Source organism: Colletotrichum higginsianum, chromosome 1 (genome assembly GCF_001672515.1).
Source record: "Colletotrichum higginsianum IMI 349063 chromosome 1, whole genome shotgun sequence".
Classification (NCBI taxonomy): Eukaryota; Fungi; Ascomycota; class Sordariomycetes; order Glomerellales; family Glomerellaceae; genus Colletotrichum; species Colletotrichum higginsianum.
Window position 1 is genome coordinate 5,448,797 of NC_030954.1, and position 15,431 is coordinate 5,464,227.

General features: G+C 57.0%; 4 protein-coding genes across 4 annotated transcripts; 1 reads left to right on the forward strand and 3 right to left on the reverse strand.

Moving 5' to 3' along the window:
• Nucleotides 1-1,091: 1,091 nt before the first annotated feature.
• On the reverse strand, nt 1,092-3,651 carry CH63R_01606 (Fungal cellulose binding domain-containing protein; the record flags this gene model as incomplete). Its single annotated transcript, XM_018296581.1, has 5 exons — nt 1,092-2,267; nt 2,341-2,847; nt 2,909-2,997; nt 3,064-3,260; nt 3,332-3,651. The coding sequence occupies 5 exons, from the start codon at nt 3,649-3,651 to the stop codon at nt 1,092-1,094; spliced, it is 2,289 nt and encodes a 762-aa protein (XP_018164943.1).
• Nucleotides 3,652-6,207: 2,556 nt separating this feature from the next.
• On the forward strand, nt 6,208-8,178 carry CH63R_01607 (GMC oxidoreductase; the record flags this gene model as incomplete). Its single annotated transcript, XM_018296582.1, has 2 exons — nt 6,208-6,629; nt 6,717-8,178. The coding sequence occupies 2 exons, from the start codon at nt 6,208-6,210 to the stop codon at nt 8,176-8,178; spliced, it is 1,884 nt and encodes a 627-aa protein (XP_018164944.1).
• Nucleotides 8,179-8,968: 790 nt separating this feature from the next.
• Nucleotides 8,969-10,568, reverse strand: CH63R_01608 (Integral membrane protein; the record flags this gene model as incomplete). The annotated part of the gene is made up of 6 exons (XM_018296583.1): nt 8,969-9,392; nt 9,454-9,549; nt 9,630-9,747; nt 9,817-9,963; nt 10,044-10,278; nt 10,371-10,568. The coding sequence occupies 6 exons, from the start codon at nt 10,566-10,568 to the stop codon at nt 8,969-8,971; spliced, it is 1,218 nt and encodes a 405-aa protein (XP_018164945.1).
• A 1,242-nt stretch (nt 10,569-11,810) lies between these two features.
• Nucleotides 11,811-13,376, reverse strand: CH63R_01609 (Carboxylic ester hydrolase; the record flags this gene model as incomplete). Its single annotated transcript, XM_018296584.1, has 1 exon — nt 11,811-13,376. The coding sequence occupies one exon, from the start codon at nt 13,374-13,376 to the stop codon at nt 11,811-11,813; it is 1,566 nt and encodes a 521-aa protein (XP_018164946.1).
• Between the last annotated feature and the right edge of the window lie 2,055 nt (nt 13,377-15,431).

A 15,431-nucleotide genomic window follows, 5' to 3' on the forward strand; every position in this document is an offset into this window, starting at 1 on the left:
GCACGACCTCCGAGGGGTCATGATTGGGAGGGGAGACCAGGTTGAAGGGGTTTATGTCGATTGTGGCCATGACTGAGCAGGATATGGCTTGATTGGGTTGGAAAGAAGGGTTTAATTTAGTTACTTTGAGGCAGGTTTTGTGCAGCTGAGGGATGATTTGTCTGGATTGCAGGTTTTGCGGTTGCAGCAAAGGAGATTCCTTTCTAACTATATATCTAAAAAGCCTGCATCTTAAGGTTTAATACCTCTATAGTTAAGAGTTCCTGCTGCAGACCTTGATGGTAGAGACCTTGACGGCAAAGCTATCTCTAGTAAGTTAATCCAGCATTAAACTAAACTAATCCTATGGTACTTTGTGTTCCTAAACAAGCTACCTTACTGGGTTGACAGCATTAAAATAGGGTATAGCTAGTGCTTGTATTAGGCCTTTTACTGCTGTTTTTTTCTGCATTGTGTGACTAGTCTTGACAGCTGGATCCAATTGGTTCTAGGTAGTTAAATCAGCGTTCTTAAATTCCGAGATAGCTTAGGCGTCCTTAGGTAAGAGAATTGTACTACTGAGTGTGTTTTCAAGAGACACCACACGGTTTAGAGGGAGATGGGGTGAGTACGATAATGAAATGCCAAGCTGAAAATAACCGCTAGAGTAACAGTCTGTAGCTAGCTAGAACGAGATAGGTGCCTATGTGGGATTCAACTAAAAGCAGCCGCACTTGGGTGAGCAACAGGTGAATAACTGGGCGAGTGGGAAAAAACACACCTGAGCAACGTATAAAGTGTCAACATCTCGGCTTTAGTCAATTGGAGCTGTAGTAACTGCGTTACATCTTAACGTACAAGGACTCGTCATGTGTAATAAGTCAGCCACCCAATCCCATCATGGAAATAGAAGATTTTATCTGCTGTATATTTCACGAATTTCTTGGAGCCACTGGTTACATTTTCATGTTGAACACTGCTCAGGGGTCGTAGTTACGCATCAGTAAATCTGACAGTTAGAGAGGATGTACTAGTCTATATCCAGGTGGGGTTTAACAAAGTATGGCTACATGAGAAGAGAAGAGACTACAGAACAATACGGCTCCCTAAGCTCAATGCCTACGAGGAGATCTTCCGAGTCTCATCGGCCTGCCGTACGTGTGTCTCCTCACGCTAGCGGGAGCAGCGGTAGAGTTGGCGACGGGGCACGAGCTGTACAGCACACCGCGGCCGTTGGTGCCGACATAGACGACGTTGGCCTCGTTGGCCGAGCCGACCAGCGACGCACCATCGAGAGCGCCGAAGCTCTGGTCGCCCTGGAGGTCGACCCAGGTGGCGCCGAAATCGGCGCTGCCGTAGAGCTTCTTGCCGTCGGCGCCCTCGCCGAAGACGTACAGGTTCCAGCCGTCACCGTCGCCCTTGCCGACGGAGACGGCGTGGGCGTTCACGGGGCTCGAGACGGGGGCGAAGGTCTTGCCGGAGTCGGTGCTGCGGAAGACGCCCGAGTTGGTCGAGACGAAGAGCTCGCCGGCGGTGGTGGGATGCGCGGCGATGTGGCGGATGTCCGTGACGTTGGCGAGGGGGGACTCGGTGAAGGTGGCGGCGCCGTCGGTCGAGACGTAGAAGACGGCCTTGTTGGCCGCGTAGAAGACCTTGTTGTCCCTCTTGTCGCTGGCGATGACGCTGCTCGCGGGCAGGGAGACGTTCTCGGGTTTCCCTCCGTTGCGGATGGCCAGGACGCCGGCGCTGAGGGTCGACCAGAGGATGACGTCGCCGTCGGCCGAGTAGGCGACGGTGCCGTCGGTGGCGGCGGTCCCGGTCGAGTTCAGGACGGCCCAGGTGGCGCCGCTGTCCTTGCTGAGGGCGAGCTGGGGGGAGTCGGTGGCCTTGCCGACGCGCACGACCTTGGTGGCGTCGTTGCCGGCGAAGTCGACCGAGACGCTGCTCGCCCACCACGGGTCGGTCCAGGCCGTCTGGGGCGCCTTCTCGAGGTCGGCGACGGAGCCGTAGGTGAAGCCGTTGTTGTCGAGGGTGGCCATCAGCAGCTCGGGGCCGCCGGGGGCGCTGGCGAGGCTGGAGATGGCCATCTCCTCGATGCCCGAGGCCAGGCTGGAGACGGTGACGGTCTTGTTCTTGTCCCAGTTGGTCAGGTCGTTGCCGCCGTAGACGGTGAGGCCGGTGCCGTAGAGCCACTTGTCGCTGTTGGTGGGATCGATCTCGAGGGACTCGATCATCCAGCCGAGCTTCTTGGTGTCGATGTCGAGGAAGTTGGTCTCAATCCAGGGGGCCTGCGATTTCTTTGTGAGCGTCTGTTTTTCACGACCCGTTCCATCATCCTCCTCTCTCAAGTAGCTTGCTTACATTCTCGGAGCTGATGGTGTACTGGGGCGCAACCTTGCCGTCGGCGCCGTAGTTCCAGATCCTCTTCCAGGTGGCGCCGGAGTCGGTCGAACGGAAGAGGATGGCGTCCGGGTACCAGCTGTTGAGGGTGGCGACCACGAGGGTGCCCGGCTTCTTCATGTCGACGCTCAAACCGCCGAAGCCGTAGAAGAGATCGGTGCCCGAGGTCGGGGTGATGTCGGTCCACGTGCCGGAGGTGAGGTCGTACTTGTAAACACCGCCGAGGGTGCCGTCGTAGGGGCCGGTCCCGTCCGAGTAGGTGAAGTAGATGACCTTCTCGGCCGGCTGCAGCCTGGCCTTGTGAGGGAAGAACTTGGCCGGCTGGCCGGCGACGGGGCTCCAGGTCGCACCGGCATCGTTGCTGACGTACACCGAGGCGGTGATGTTGTCGGCGGTCCCAACGAAGATTCTCGACGTGGCGCCGTCGAGGACTTCGGATGTCTCGTCAAAGGTGACGAACGTCAAGCCCTGTTGGTACTCCCAGTCAGTGCCTGGCTCGTCCAGCGAGCTTCGTCGGAAATCAGCTCACCTGGATATCGCCGTTGTAGGCATCGGTCTCCGGGCCGGGGCGGAAAGTACCGACGGCCTCGAAAGAAGTGACCTTGGAGAAAGAGGCGCCTAGAGAGTGTCAACACTATTCCATCCAGGTTAAATACGCTGATGCCGACCGGGCTCGTGACCTACCGCTATCCGTGCTCTTCCACAAGCCATTGCCGCTGCGAGCACCAAAGTAAAGAATCTCCGGGTTCTTGGGGTCAACAGCAAGCCGCTCGCCGGTTCCGCGGCCGGGCATGTTGCCGCCGACCTTGAAAGGCAGAGGCGTGAGCTCCCAAGTCTCGCCCTTGTCGGAGCTGCGGGCGATGGAGCCATTGTTAGGGTCCCTTCACACACACACAGTCAGTTTCCATCCTCCAAGAGCCAAGAATCAGTAAGTAAACCAGTGAAAAAATACCAGTCGTTGGTGTACAGTCCCGTCGCGATGTACACTTTGGAGGCGTCCGCCGGGTCGAGGGCGAGGGCGTCGATCCCCCAGTTGCCCCAGCTGACGTCGCTCGCGAAGCCGTTGGCGTCGGTCACGGGGGTCCACGAATCGTCGGCATTCAGGCGGTAGAGGCCGCCGATGTCGGTGCGGGCGTACGCGACGCCCGGCTCGGTCGGGTGGAAAGAGATGCCCGGGACGAAGCCGCCCCCAGCTCCGGTGTGAACGTTCTTCCACGTGCATGCGGCCCGGACGGATGCCGCGGCCGCCAGAAGAAAGCCGGCGTTCCTCATGGTGGGAGGGAAGCTGGGCGTTGCGGGGTTTTGGCTACAGGTCACTCGAAACTCTCAAGAATTTGGGGAATCGTCGTTGGGCCAGCCAGGTGAAGCGAATGTTGGTGTCGAAGGAACGGATGTCAGACAAAGCGAACGTGGTTGGGAAGAGAGAATGTGTGTAACTGAAAGAGAGAGAGAGAGAGAGAGAGAGAGAGAGAGAGAGAGAGAGACTAAACGAAGCAGCGAGAGACCAGAGCACGATCAGGTCAAACTGAGGGGACCATCAACTATTTTACGATTACGCGACATCCCCATCTGCTCGGGCAACATGTCTGGAATTGGCTAGCAATAGCAAAAAGGAAAACGAAAAGAAGACACTCCACCGGAAGTTAATGTGCCGACAAGGGACCAGATGTCTCTATCCGCCGCTACACAGCCAGGATAGAGTCTTCTCGGATATATTGTAGACCTTTGGAGCAAAAGTCTATTGCAACCAAGGATTCCCAAAGGGAACTCCCGGAGCGGAGAGGGGCAGGCCAGGGTGATCGACGTGGGGAACCACTCCGATTCATATTTCACCCAGCAATCAGAAGACTGCGGTTGTCGCTTGGAACGAACAACCCCCCCCCCCCCCCCCATCAGAGGCGAATAATCCACCAGTAACTTGCTCGAAACCGAGCAGCATGAGGTAGATCGACGCACTTGGTGTCCGCGAGTTGTGAGGTCATTTAAGCCTCTCCGAGGTTGAAAGGCCAATTGTGTCATGTCTTTGCCGCCGACTAGTGTGTCAAGTTAAGCTGTCGCCCCCCAGAGCAATTTGATTAAGGGGTAAACGGGACGAACCCGGCTCTTTGGGAAACGGAAGCTGGCGGCGAGCTGCACGATGCATCCCTGTGAACTGGGGGGGGGTGGAGTTGCCACTGACTAAGCGGGTTTGCTATATTTCTCGTCCAAAGAAGAGTCATTTACTCTTACTTGGCAGCTCGATGAGGCAATTGCTCGATTGGGAGTTGATGATGATGATAAGCTGGGAGAGTTGTAGGGATGTTCATGGTTAATGACCGTGGACTCGTTGTTGTTGACCTCAGTCAGTGGTTGGTACTATGAGCAACAGGCACACGCAGGCTTTAGCACCACGTTGTTAAGCTGCCAGGTGCCGCCGACCTTTCAGTCCCGGAGAATGCATGCACTTTATTAGTAACTCGGCAGTTCATGCGTTGGTTAACTTCCGGTGTCGTTCGGCTCTTTGCTCAATCGCTAAGCCTATGATGCGAGTCGACGAGCTCTGGGCTCTGAGTTATTTACTTGGGAAAGACCACAGATGCTGGTGGCATCACAATTGCAATTATACAGGGCCGTGTCCAGGTTGGCTTTGGTGTTGACGCCGAGTCTTATTAGCCAGCATGCAGCGTGTCCACAAGAGCTTGCGTCAGTGGCACAAAATGCCGAGAAGCCAGTTAGTTACCAACTTGCTTCTATAGCGCAGCTTCTGTCCTCGAAAACTTTTCCATCAGGTCTCATTCTGATCCATGGTACTAAACTTGTTACAGATTCCAAATCAATCTCTTGACGACGGACAGTGTTGCCTCAGTGGGATGCTGAAAGCAGGCACCATACGACTCTCGCATGGCCCAGTCGCGTAACCGGGCGCCATGGATTCAGAATAAGTGATGTTTCTTGTTTTAGCGGACTACCTTAAAATCAAATCGCACTTGCAGATGCCGGAGCAATCATGTCCGCAGTCTACAGCACGATTAGCAGAGAGAATGTCTAAGAAAAAGCCAGACTAAACTCCACTGGGAACGACGATGACACAAAGGTTTCCAGCCCAGTCCAGACTCGACCAGTCTCTTTCTCCCAAGTACCGGGAAACAGTCGCGGAGCTTCCTTTCCGATAAAACATGTCGCCCCCAAAGTCCATTGTCATCGACCTGGTCCGGCTGACGAACAAGCGTGGGACTCTTTTAGACTTCGACTTGGACTCTCCCCTGAAGAGCCCAGTTCAAAGTCTCAAAGTCAAACACGCGCTTGGCGTCATTTCTAAGCCCGTGTTGGCCGCGCTTTTGTGCCTGGCGATCGTCGATTCTTGATTCATCATCTAGGCTTTCCTGCCACCAGCGGCCCAAGCCACAAGCCATTGTCGGACCAGAAGACGCCCTAAAAGCGGATGGTCGTAAACACGGCGGCCACATGGCCTGTTCACACACTAACACCGGCAGCCTTGGCCCGGAACGTGATAGATCGCGTCCAGCATGCCCAAGTGAGCCTAGGAATCCGAGGCTCGGATAGCCATGATTCTCGATCGGCCCGGGGACGGTCTAGCTGGAAACGTTGCCGAGTGTGGGTGAAGAAGATCGGGAAACGCTCTAATGAGATAGTCTAATGGTGTAGTCTAATCCAGGCGAGGCCGGCGGCATGTCCTGCAAAAGCCAGGTTGACGTTGAGGCGCTCAAGGTAAATAAATACCTTGTTGATCCTTCAGGAACCGTGATGTGAGCTCGTCTGCTAGACACCGTGGTCACTCTCATTCGTGGTAACTACATCACACTGTTGTCACTGAGTGAATCGTCCACGATGCGCGTCGTCCACGTCCTTACCACCTTCGTTGCCGCCCTGGGCCTCACCAGCGGCGCCCCTACCGAAGACGAGGCCCGCCAGCATGCCGAGCACAAGCGCCAGCTCGGCTCCAGCGCCGGAGATCTCGGAAAGGACGCGACCTTTGACTATGTCATTGTCGGCGGCGGCACCGCCGGGCTCGTCCTGGCCAACCGGCTGAGCGCCAAGAGCGATGTCACCGTCGCCGTCATCGAGGCCGGCACCTTCTATCAGATCACCAACCCCATCATCGGCAACACGCCCGCCGGCGACACTCTGTTCGCCGGCTCCAGCCCGCTCGACACCAACCCGCTGGTGGACTGGAACTTTGTCACCCAGAGCCAGGCCGGGGCCAACAACCGCCGCATCCACTACGCCCGCGGCAAGTGTCTTGGTGGAAGGTGAGTTGACGAACCCCCCGTAATAGTACAGAGCTTTCTGTTCCAGAACCCTCAAGATCTAACTCAACCGGTCCCCCCCTCTTTCAGCTCTGCTCGCAACTTCATGATCTATCAACGCGGCACCAAGCAGTCCTACCAGAAGTGGGCGGACGCCGTCGGCGACGACAGCTACACCTGGGACGCCCTTCTCCCGCACTTCAAGAAGAGCGTCAAGTTCACGCCGCCCGGCGCTTCTCGCTTCCCCAACGCCAGCGCCGAGTACAACCTCGACGCCTTCTCCCCGTCGGGAGGGCCTCTCGACGTCTCGTACGCCAACTACGCCCAGCCGTTCAGCACGTACCTCGAGCCCTCCCTCAACGAGATCGGCATCCCGCAGGCCCAGGACTTCAACAGCGGCGAGCTGATGGGCGCCCAGTACTGCTCCGACACCATCCAGCCCAGCACCCAGAAGCGCGAGTCCAGCCAGACGTCCTTCCTCAGCGAGGCCATCGGCCGCAGGAACCTGAAAGTCTACCAGCTCTCCCTCGCCAAGAAGATCCTCTTCGATGGCAGCAAGACCGCCACGGGCGTCGTCGTCTCGTCCAACCTCGGCCTCACCACCTACACCCTCAAGGCCCGCAAGGAGGTCATCCTGTCCGCCGGCGCCTTCCAGAGCCCCCAGCTCCTCATGGTGTCCGGCGTCGGCCCCAAGGAGCAGCTCAACAAGTTCAAGATCCCCATCGTCGCGGAGCGCCCCGGCGTCGGCCAGAACATGGAGGACCACGTCTTCTTCGGTCCCACGTGGCGCGTCAAGGTCCAGACGCTCACCCGCCTGGCCAACGACCTCATCTACACCGCCGCCCAGTTCGCCACCACCTACTCGATCCTCAAGCAGGGTCCTCTGACGAACCCGGTCTGCGATTTCCTCGGCTGGGAGAAGACGCCCCGCGAGCTCATCTCCGCCGAGGCCGCCGCGGTGCTGGACAACGAGTTCCCCGCCGACTGGCCCGAGATCGAGTACCTCACCGCGCCGGGCTACGTCGGCGACTTCTCCAACCTCCTCCTCACCCAGCCCCGGGACGGCTTCCAGTACGCCACCATCCTCGGCGGCCTCGTCGCCCCGCTCTCCAGGGGCACCGTCACGCTCGCGTCGGCCGACACCAAGGACCTGCCCCTCATCGACCCCAAGTGGCTCACCGACCCGACCGACGTCGCCGTCGCCGTCGCCACGTTCAAGCGCCTCCGCCAGGCCTTCGCCAGCAACGCCATGCGGCCCGTCCTGGCCGACAACAAGGAGTACTTCCCCGGCGCCAAGGTCGAGACGGACGCCCAGATCCTCCAGAACATCCGCAACACGGTCATGACCATCTGGCATGCCAGCTGCACGTGCCGCATGGGCAGGATGGACGACCCCATGGCCGTCGTCGACAAGGACGCCAGGGTCATTGGCGTGAACGGTCTGCGAGTCGTCGACGCCAGCAGCTTTGCGCTGTTGCCTCCCGGCCACCCCCAGAGCACCGTCTACGTCCTGGCCGAGAAGATCGCGGCCGAGATTCTGAGTGGCTTGTAGGAGTCGGTGGGTACGGTTTGTGTACATATAAGAGACTGTATCTGTGCATGGGATACCGCTAAGCTATATATACTGTCATTGGACATTGTAATGTAATGTATAAAGAATACATGCGTTTTGAACTCTACTCGGGTTGATGTGAGCACATAAATCAAGACATCACATAGAAATAGAGTCAAGTCACCGAGGTTATAAGGACTGTTCGATATCACATAGGGCCCCGGCCTTTTATCGTACTTGCAAATTACCACTTGACCTAATTCAAGCAGGAGACTCCTTGTGTTTCTCCCCCATCAGACTGAACCTTCACTGCTCAATGCTCTTGTTTTTGAGTCAATTGGTTCCAGCCATGCATTGATGTGCAGCAACAGCGCTGAGAGGTTTACATAGTCTAGAAAGCTCACCTATCGAGTAGATGCTGGGTAAACCCCAATACGTCAGCCAACTCCATAAATACCATCATTCGCCTCACGAATAGCGTTCGTAAAATCCAGCATTGAGGAGTCCCACCGGCGGATCACTGGTGGATTCAACAGTACATCGGTATCTTCTATGGGACGAAATCCATCAGAGGCAAAGCCAATGTAATCCTTCAGTTAATTCCAAACTGTTCGAGTGTTTCCCGTGTCCTCTCATGTTTATGGGCTCCGTTGCCCACGGGTCCTAAGCTAGTTGATGCCGTCAGTATCAAGCTGCAACCTATATCTATCGCAATGGAAAAAAGCAATCCCAGGGTAAGGAAGCATGCTCCGGTGACTCCCAACGCCGCGCTTAAACTCCACTTCGTACGTTATCGACTGCGATCCGCTCGGCCTTCCTGCGTCACGCTGAACTCGGTCGTCTTAATGATCCCCTTGAAGGAGTTGTAATCCGCCAAACGTCCCGGAGCTCGTACATCTTCCCTGCTAGGGCCCTCGTCGGTGAACATCGCGGTGGCCGTAGTGTCTCTCATGGTTCTGCTATATTCCCGTTCGCCGTAGCCGATGGCCGTCCCCTCGTCCCATTCTCCGAGCTCGTACTGGTTCCTCCTCGCTTGCTCCTGGTTACGGCTGCGGATCGAGGCGAGCGTTCTCACGCCGCTGCTGCTCTGCTTGGAGTGCTTGCTGAACGGTCCCCGGGCGGGGCTGTTGTGCGTGGACAGGTCAAGGAGGCTGTTGGCCAAGGGTTTCAGGGCCGGGGCGCACGCCGCGAGGATGCCTACTTGTAACTGCAGGCTGGCGGGGGGAGGCTGTGTTAGGTCACTTGACGGAAACCATAACGGTACAGAAGACCTACAATCCCCAGAACTGAATGTTTCGATTGAACGTTTTGTCGGAATCGGAATCCGCCGTGGCTTGGTAGTAACTCTTCACGATGCCCATAGCAACAGCGCTGACATGGGAAAGGTCAGTCATTTTTTACAACCCCCTTTTTCTCAACCCGGCTTCTCTTTCATTGAAAGTTACACTCACAAGTATCCCAAGCTCAGTATGCCGATTGCGTAAAGCTTGAGTTTCAGCTTCATCTGCAAGTTCCAGATGATGGGTACATGGAGAGTAGACAGGACAACGTCAGTGAAGATGTTGAACGCTACCGGGTGATGTCAACACGCGGACCTTGCTTAGAATGATGGTGCAAGAGGGCTGTAATATGACAAACCTGTGTTCACCATGCCGAACGTGTTTACATATCCGTGGCCGTGGCACTTGGGAGGCGGATCCGTAAACTTATCCCAATAACCCGACAGTGGTTTGCAGGTGACCGAAAAGGCCAGCATGCCCCCTAGGCTGTAAAATAATATGATTCCTTTGGAAGCATGTCAGTTGGATTCTACTCCCCCCCTCCCCTGTCTGTTAAATTTCTCGATACCCGCCTCGGGGACGTACCGAGAATCGCATAAAGTGACCACTTGAACCACTTGGTCGTGCTTAGGCGCAGCAGGCTGAGCGCGATGGAGAGTTTCAACCACATGAGAGCCCCCGTGGCCGAGATAATTGTTTGCCAGAACGAGGCATGCTGGAAGGTCACGTAGTCAGTCTTCTTGTCGATGGTCTTGAAGTGTTTGCCGAGCCCATGGTCCGCCTGGACGATGAAGATAGACCAGCCTCCGATGGCACAAACCTGGAAAGAAAAACACAACCCATGAGAGTCAGCACCACACACGCAATTCTCCAGCTCTTCGACCCAAGACTGGAACTGTGTGGGGGACTCACCGCCGACAAGATGATCATCAAATCATCCCACCCCGCAGCCCGGATCACCCAGACCCTCGCGTACACCCGCAAGCCCACGCTGATGAGCGCGAGCACGTGGAACACCGTCACGACGGCGAGGATCCTCGCCGTGTTGCTCTCAGCTGCCCATGCGGGATCGATGAAGTCAGCGGCCGTTCCGTTGGTGTTGTTCATCATTCATGGCCTCTTTCATCTCGTACGAGGGGAACCGCAATGTTGGCGAGCTGGAGTGCGGAGAAATTCGACGACGACGGCGGGACCGAGTCCACGGTGACTGGGAGGCGGCACATACAGTTCAAAACGATTGGCACGAGTGGCCCGTCCGTTTCCTGGTCGCCGAGCGGAAAAAAAGTCCTGCTTTCACCCGTTGCCGGACGAGAGTTTCGCGATGAGGAAACCTTGAGTATTCGCGGCGGTGATAAACAGGCATATTGCTTTCCTAGCTAGCCTTGCAACGAAACCTTTTTTTCCCTCCTTTTGTCTGCTTTTAGAAGTAAAGTATGCTGGGATGCTGAGACTTAAGGGCTACGCAACCTCCAGCACCAGCAGACGAGCGAGGCTTTTTTTCCAAGCCTCGACTGAGTCCCTGGCCGGAACACGACGTGGTGTCCAGGTCTAGCCTCGACTCCAAAAAAACACAAGGGACTGCTTTTAGCTGCAATGCCTGTTTCTGTGGGCCAGCCCCTCGGGATCGCAAACTCTGGGTAAACTGGCTTTGATCACCGACGGTTCCCGGCCCCCGCGCTGAGTCCTCTCTCTGGTCGATGATTCTCCCCGGGTTCCAGATGATGTCTAGCCTAGCACCGGGAATGACAGGTAAGCAAACTGCATGACTAACTTCGGCGAGCGTCATCGCTTCTATCCGAGTCAGGGGACTGGCATGATTCATTGATTCGATAGACGCTCGAATAGGGATTTGGGCAGATGAAGTGTCAGATGGATGGTTCTTGTATTCATTGCCGAGACAACCCCGTAAGGTTGCTGGCTGGAGCTTGGGGCATAGCGCCAGTCATCTGCGGGTCTTATTGTGTAAACCGCCATGGGCCATTTTGCTCGAAGGCTTGACCCTTAGAATATAGTTAATGCTTATGCATAGTGAAACGATACACATTCAAATAAACAAGAAATGTGCCATGTGTAACTTTGTTTCCCCGAAATGGGGCTAACGAGACTGACTATGTAAAGTGGAAAGCTGGGTTTCGGCCTCGGACGACGAGACTTTCCAACTAGCCCGTTATATGGAGACGGAGCCTTCCCGCCCAGGACCTGACCAGACAGAGAGAGTATGGTGGTGCTTTGTACAAGGACAAGGTTGCTGATTAGATATTGACATGTTGTCATGGATAGCATCCCAGTCGTGGGGGTCAAATATTTACATCGGAATTTACTACGACAACCACAACCACAACAAAGGCGACTTTAAACACAGTTCCAGCTATCCGCCGAGTTGGGATCTCCCGTCTTGTACACGTTGCGCGTCGGGTACTTGCAGTGCTTACGGGTGAAGGCGACCTCGCCGCCCTTGGTGCCGTTGACGAAGGCGGTGCCGAGGATCGAGTCCGGGGCGACGCCCTCCTCGACCCACTGGACAATGGCCGAGAGGACGTTGCGCTCAGGCTCGTAGCCGGCGACGGCCTTCTCCTGGTTGCCGATGAAGCTGGCGCCGGGCCCGCCGCTGCAGTGGTTCATGCCGGAGATGCGGAAGTAGCGGTAAAAGTCGTCGAGCTCGGCCGAGGTGAGGCCCATGGTGCGCGAGACGTGGTTGTAGTAGCGCGCCGAGTTGTCGCTGCTGATGATGGGGTCCTGGAGGCCGTGGTAGTGCAGCACCTTGGTGCCGCGGTCCCGGACGGCCGAGAGGTCGCCGTTCCAGGTCTGGATGTTGCCCGGGTTCTGCGCGGCGGCCGCGGCGTAGTCCTTGGGGCCGAGGGTGGCCGGGTCCCAGTTGGTGTCGTTGTAGACGACGTTCTGGAACCAGTCCGTCGTGTAGGCGAACGAGCGGCCGGCGAGCAGCATGGCCGTGGCCTGGGCGCCGGGCTGGAGACGGGGGTAGACGAGGGTCCCGTCCAGGCCGTACAGGTCGCCGAAGACGGTGCGGACCGTCTCGGCCTGGGTGCCGGTCAAGCAGTTCTCGGTCTGGCCGGTGCCGCAGATGAGGGCCTCGGGGCGGTAGTGGCACAGGTCCGGATCCTCGATGATGCCGTCGACGTGGCCGTCAAGACCGTCGCACTGCGCCAGGACGTCCTTGTAGACGAGGTTCCAGAGGGCGGCCGACAGGAAGGTCGGCTTGTCCGGGGTGCCGGTGGCGGTAAAGAAGTGGCCGCTCCAGGAGGTCAGGTTGGTGAAGGACAGGGCGGGCGCGCCGGCCACGATGCCGTCAAAGTCGTCCGGGAACTCCTGGGCCTCCTTGAAGCCCTGTCTGCCGCCGGTCGAGCATCCGAGGTAGTACGACTTGGTGTGCTCCTTGCCGTAAAAGGCCTTGGTCGTCTCCTTTCCGATGACGACGCCGGTGTGCAGGGAGCGGTAGGCGAAGTCCTCGATGACGCCCGGGTTGTTGAGGAACGGCGAGCCGATGGTGCCGTTGTGTCCGTTGTTGGCACCGACGGCGGCGAAGCCGCGGGACACGGCATAGGAGATGTCCTCGTACTGGATGCAGCCGCCGGTTCCTCCGTTGCCGGTGCTCAGGAAGCGCCCGGTCCAGTTGGAGGGGAGCCAGGCCTCGAGAGAGATGTTGCTCGCGGGGCCCGTGGTCGTCAGCATCGACACGCGGCAGATGTCGACGTTGATGACCTGGTTAGGGCGGCCGCACGTCGGGTGGTTCTCCGGGAACGTGATGTTCGTGCCGGCGGGGAGGGCGGTCGAGAACCAGACGGTGGTGTTGGGCAGCTTCAGGGTGGTGGCGAGGGCGCTGCAGTCGTCGGCGAAGGCGCCCATGACGAGCTGGGCCGCCGGCACCAGCATCATGGCGGAGAGGTTGAAGGACTTCATGTCGGAGAATGGGCGTTGAAGAGGGCAGGTTCCCAAGTCCATTCAAGAGAAGATGGTCTTGTTCTATGGTTGTTGGGGGTCAACTCCCACTTATAATATAGTAAATGCACGGGAATGAGATCACCCGCTCCTTTCTTTTCTCTCCCTCTTTCTCTTTCTGTCTCTCTCCCGTGTCAAAAATATCTTCGGCAGTTATTCGGATGCACTTCTCGATTTGTGTCCGTAGGTGGATGACACAAGCGTTCATCTCAACGGCCCCTGGCCTCACATCGTCGTCGTCGTAGTCGCCCCTTGCCTCTCGCCCCTCTCGGCGAGCCCACCTTATGGCAACCAACTCGGCGTGTGCGAACACATAGCGGTAGGGGAACGGCAGTTATCAACGGCATGGTTGTCAAGGAAAGGAAGGGTACGCTGGGCCCCTGATTCAGGCACCGCCCGAGAGCCACACAACACCAATGGCGTCCATATTCTTGCCCCCACTCGTGAAATAGACTTGAGGGGTCGCCCATGCATGATTAAATCGGCAATAGCGAAAGTGCGGAGAAGACACCCAAGTTGGGGTAAACAACTGCAGGGGGGCTCATCTCGCCAGGGGGGGGAGAATCTTCTCCCGTAGTGGCAGGCAAACTGGCCTATCTGGTCGCCTGATGCTGATGTGGCTTTGCTCGGGATGTAGGAATTCTGTTTAGTGATCGAGGGGTGGGATCAAGGCCGAGATGGAGCGGCCACATCGGGCTAGCTAACGTACCGAAGAGAGTGAGAGTGCAGATGAGAATGAGAGTGAGAATCAGGGCGAGGGTCAAAGTGGCTGACAACTGGGTCCATCTCCCCAGTGCAACCTCCTTACCACTAGATTAGCAATAGAGTGCAGGATGCCCCGTATTGTCTTCACACGTGTACTTGTAAAGAGGTAAAAGCCTACTTGTTACAGTGGCAGGGATATGTATCTCGACACCGAGGGGCGGACGCCTTCGTCGTTCACCACCAAGACGAACATGTCGCAGACCCAGGCCATCCATGGCAAAGCCGACGTGTTTCGATGGTTTGAATCGCGCCTGGCTATGCTTATACAGAGATTCGCAGGTACACCATCAACGTCGCCGCCACCGAAAAGTTTGATGTTTCAAGAGTTGACAAGGTGTGCGAGGTCCTGACGGCAGAGGGCAACTTGCAGTCTCCGCCAGCACACCATCCATGTCTTGCTGCAACCGTGGCCCATTGCGGCATTCCCTGTCCGGCTTCAGTTTGTTTCCCTGGCTCACCAGATCTCCCTGGCATACGCGTACACTTACAGGCAACCACCCTTCCCCCTTTGCCCTCCCCTCTCCCCCCCCCCTCTTAGTTGATTTCTGAATCGGTGGCCGGACAGCCTGCCGGACAGCCTGCCGAAACAAGATGTGGAGGAGGGGCCGCAGACGGCGGTCTTATGCTCGGCGTCATCTGAGCAAATGCAATCTATTCCGTCGTCGACGTTGCACGCCTAGCAACACCCACTGACCGACCAAGATCCATTCTTTTCGACTGAGGCTCATTCGATCGACTCAGCTGTCTTGTCTTCATCCGCACAATGGCCCGAAAGGTGGATTTCGTGAGTGCAATGTGACCCTACGGTCCCTACCTCGCTGCGCCCCGGAGGCCGAGGAAGGGGGTCGGAACTGACTCGGAAAAGCCGCCTCTATCCCACATTGGCTCTGCGGTCCGAAAGCCAAGTCGCGCAGCTGTCGATCTTCACTTTGAGTGCCCCTGGGAGTTCCCACGAGTAGCCACACATCTTAGAGGGTTAAGCAAGTCTCGCAGATGGTGTATGTCTTGCCCTCCGTTTGCCAGCAGTCTTCCAATCGGAAGAAACCGAGCAATACATGCATGGACCAGTAGCAACAGTAAGACAGTCGTGCCTACAAGCCTGACGACGGCGAGAGAGCACGACAACGGAAACTCGGCGGCCTACAATCGGATCCGAGCTGTGACACCGGCGCTGCACTCTCCCGGTCACCGCTCGCACTCGGTTGACTCGGGCTGAAGACTATATAACGTCAAGGAGCCTTCCGTCGGGAC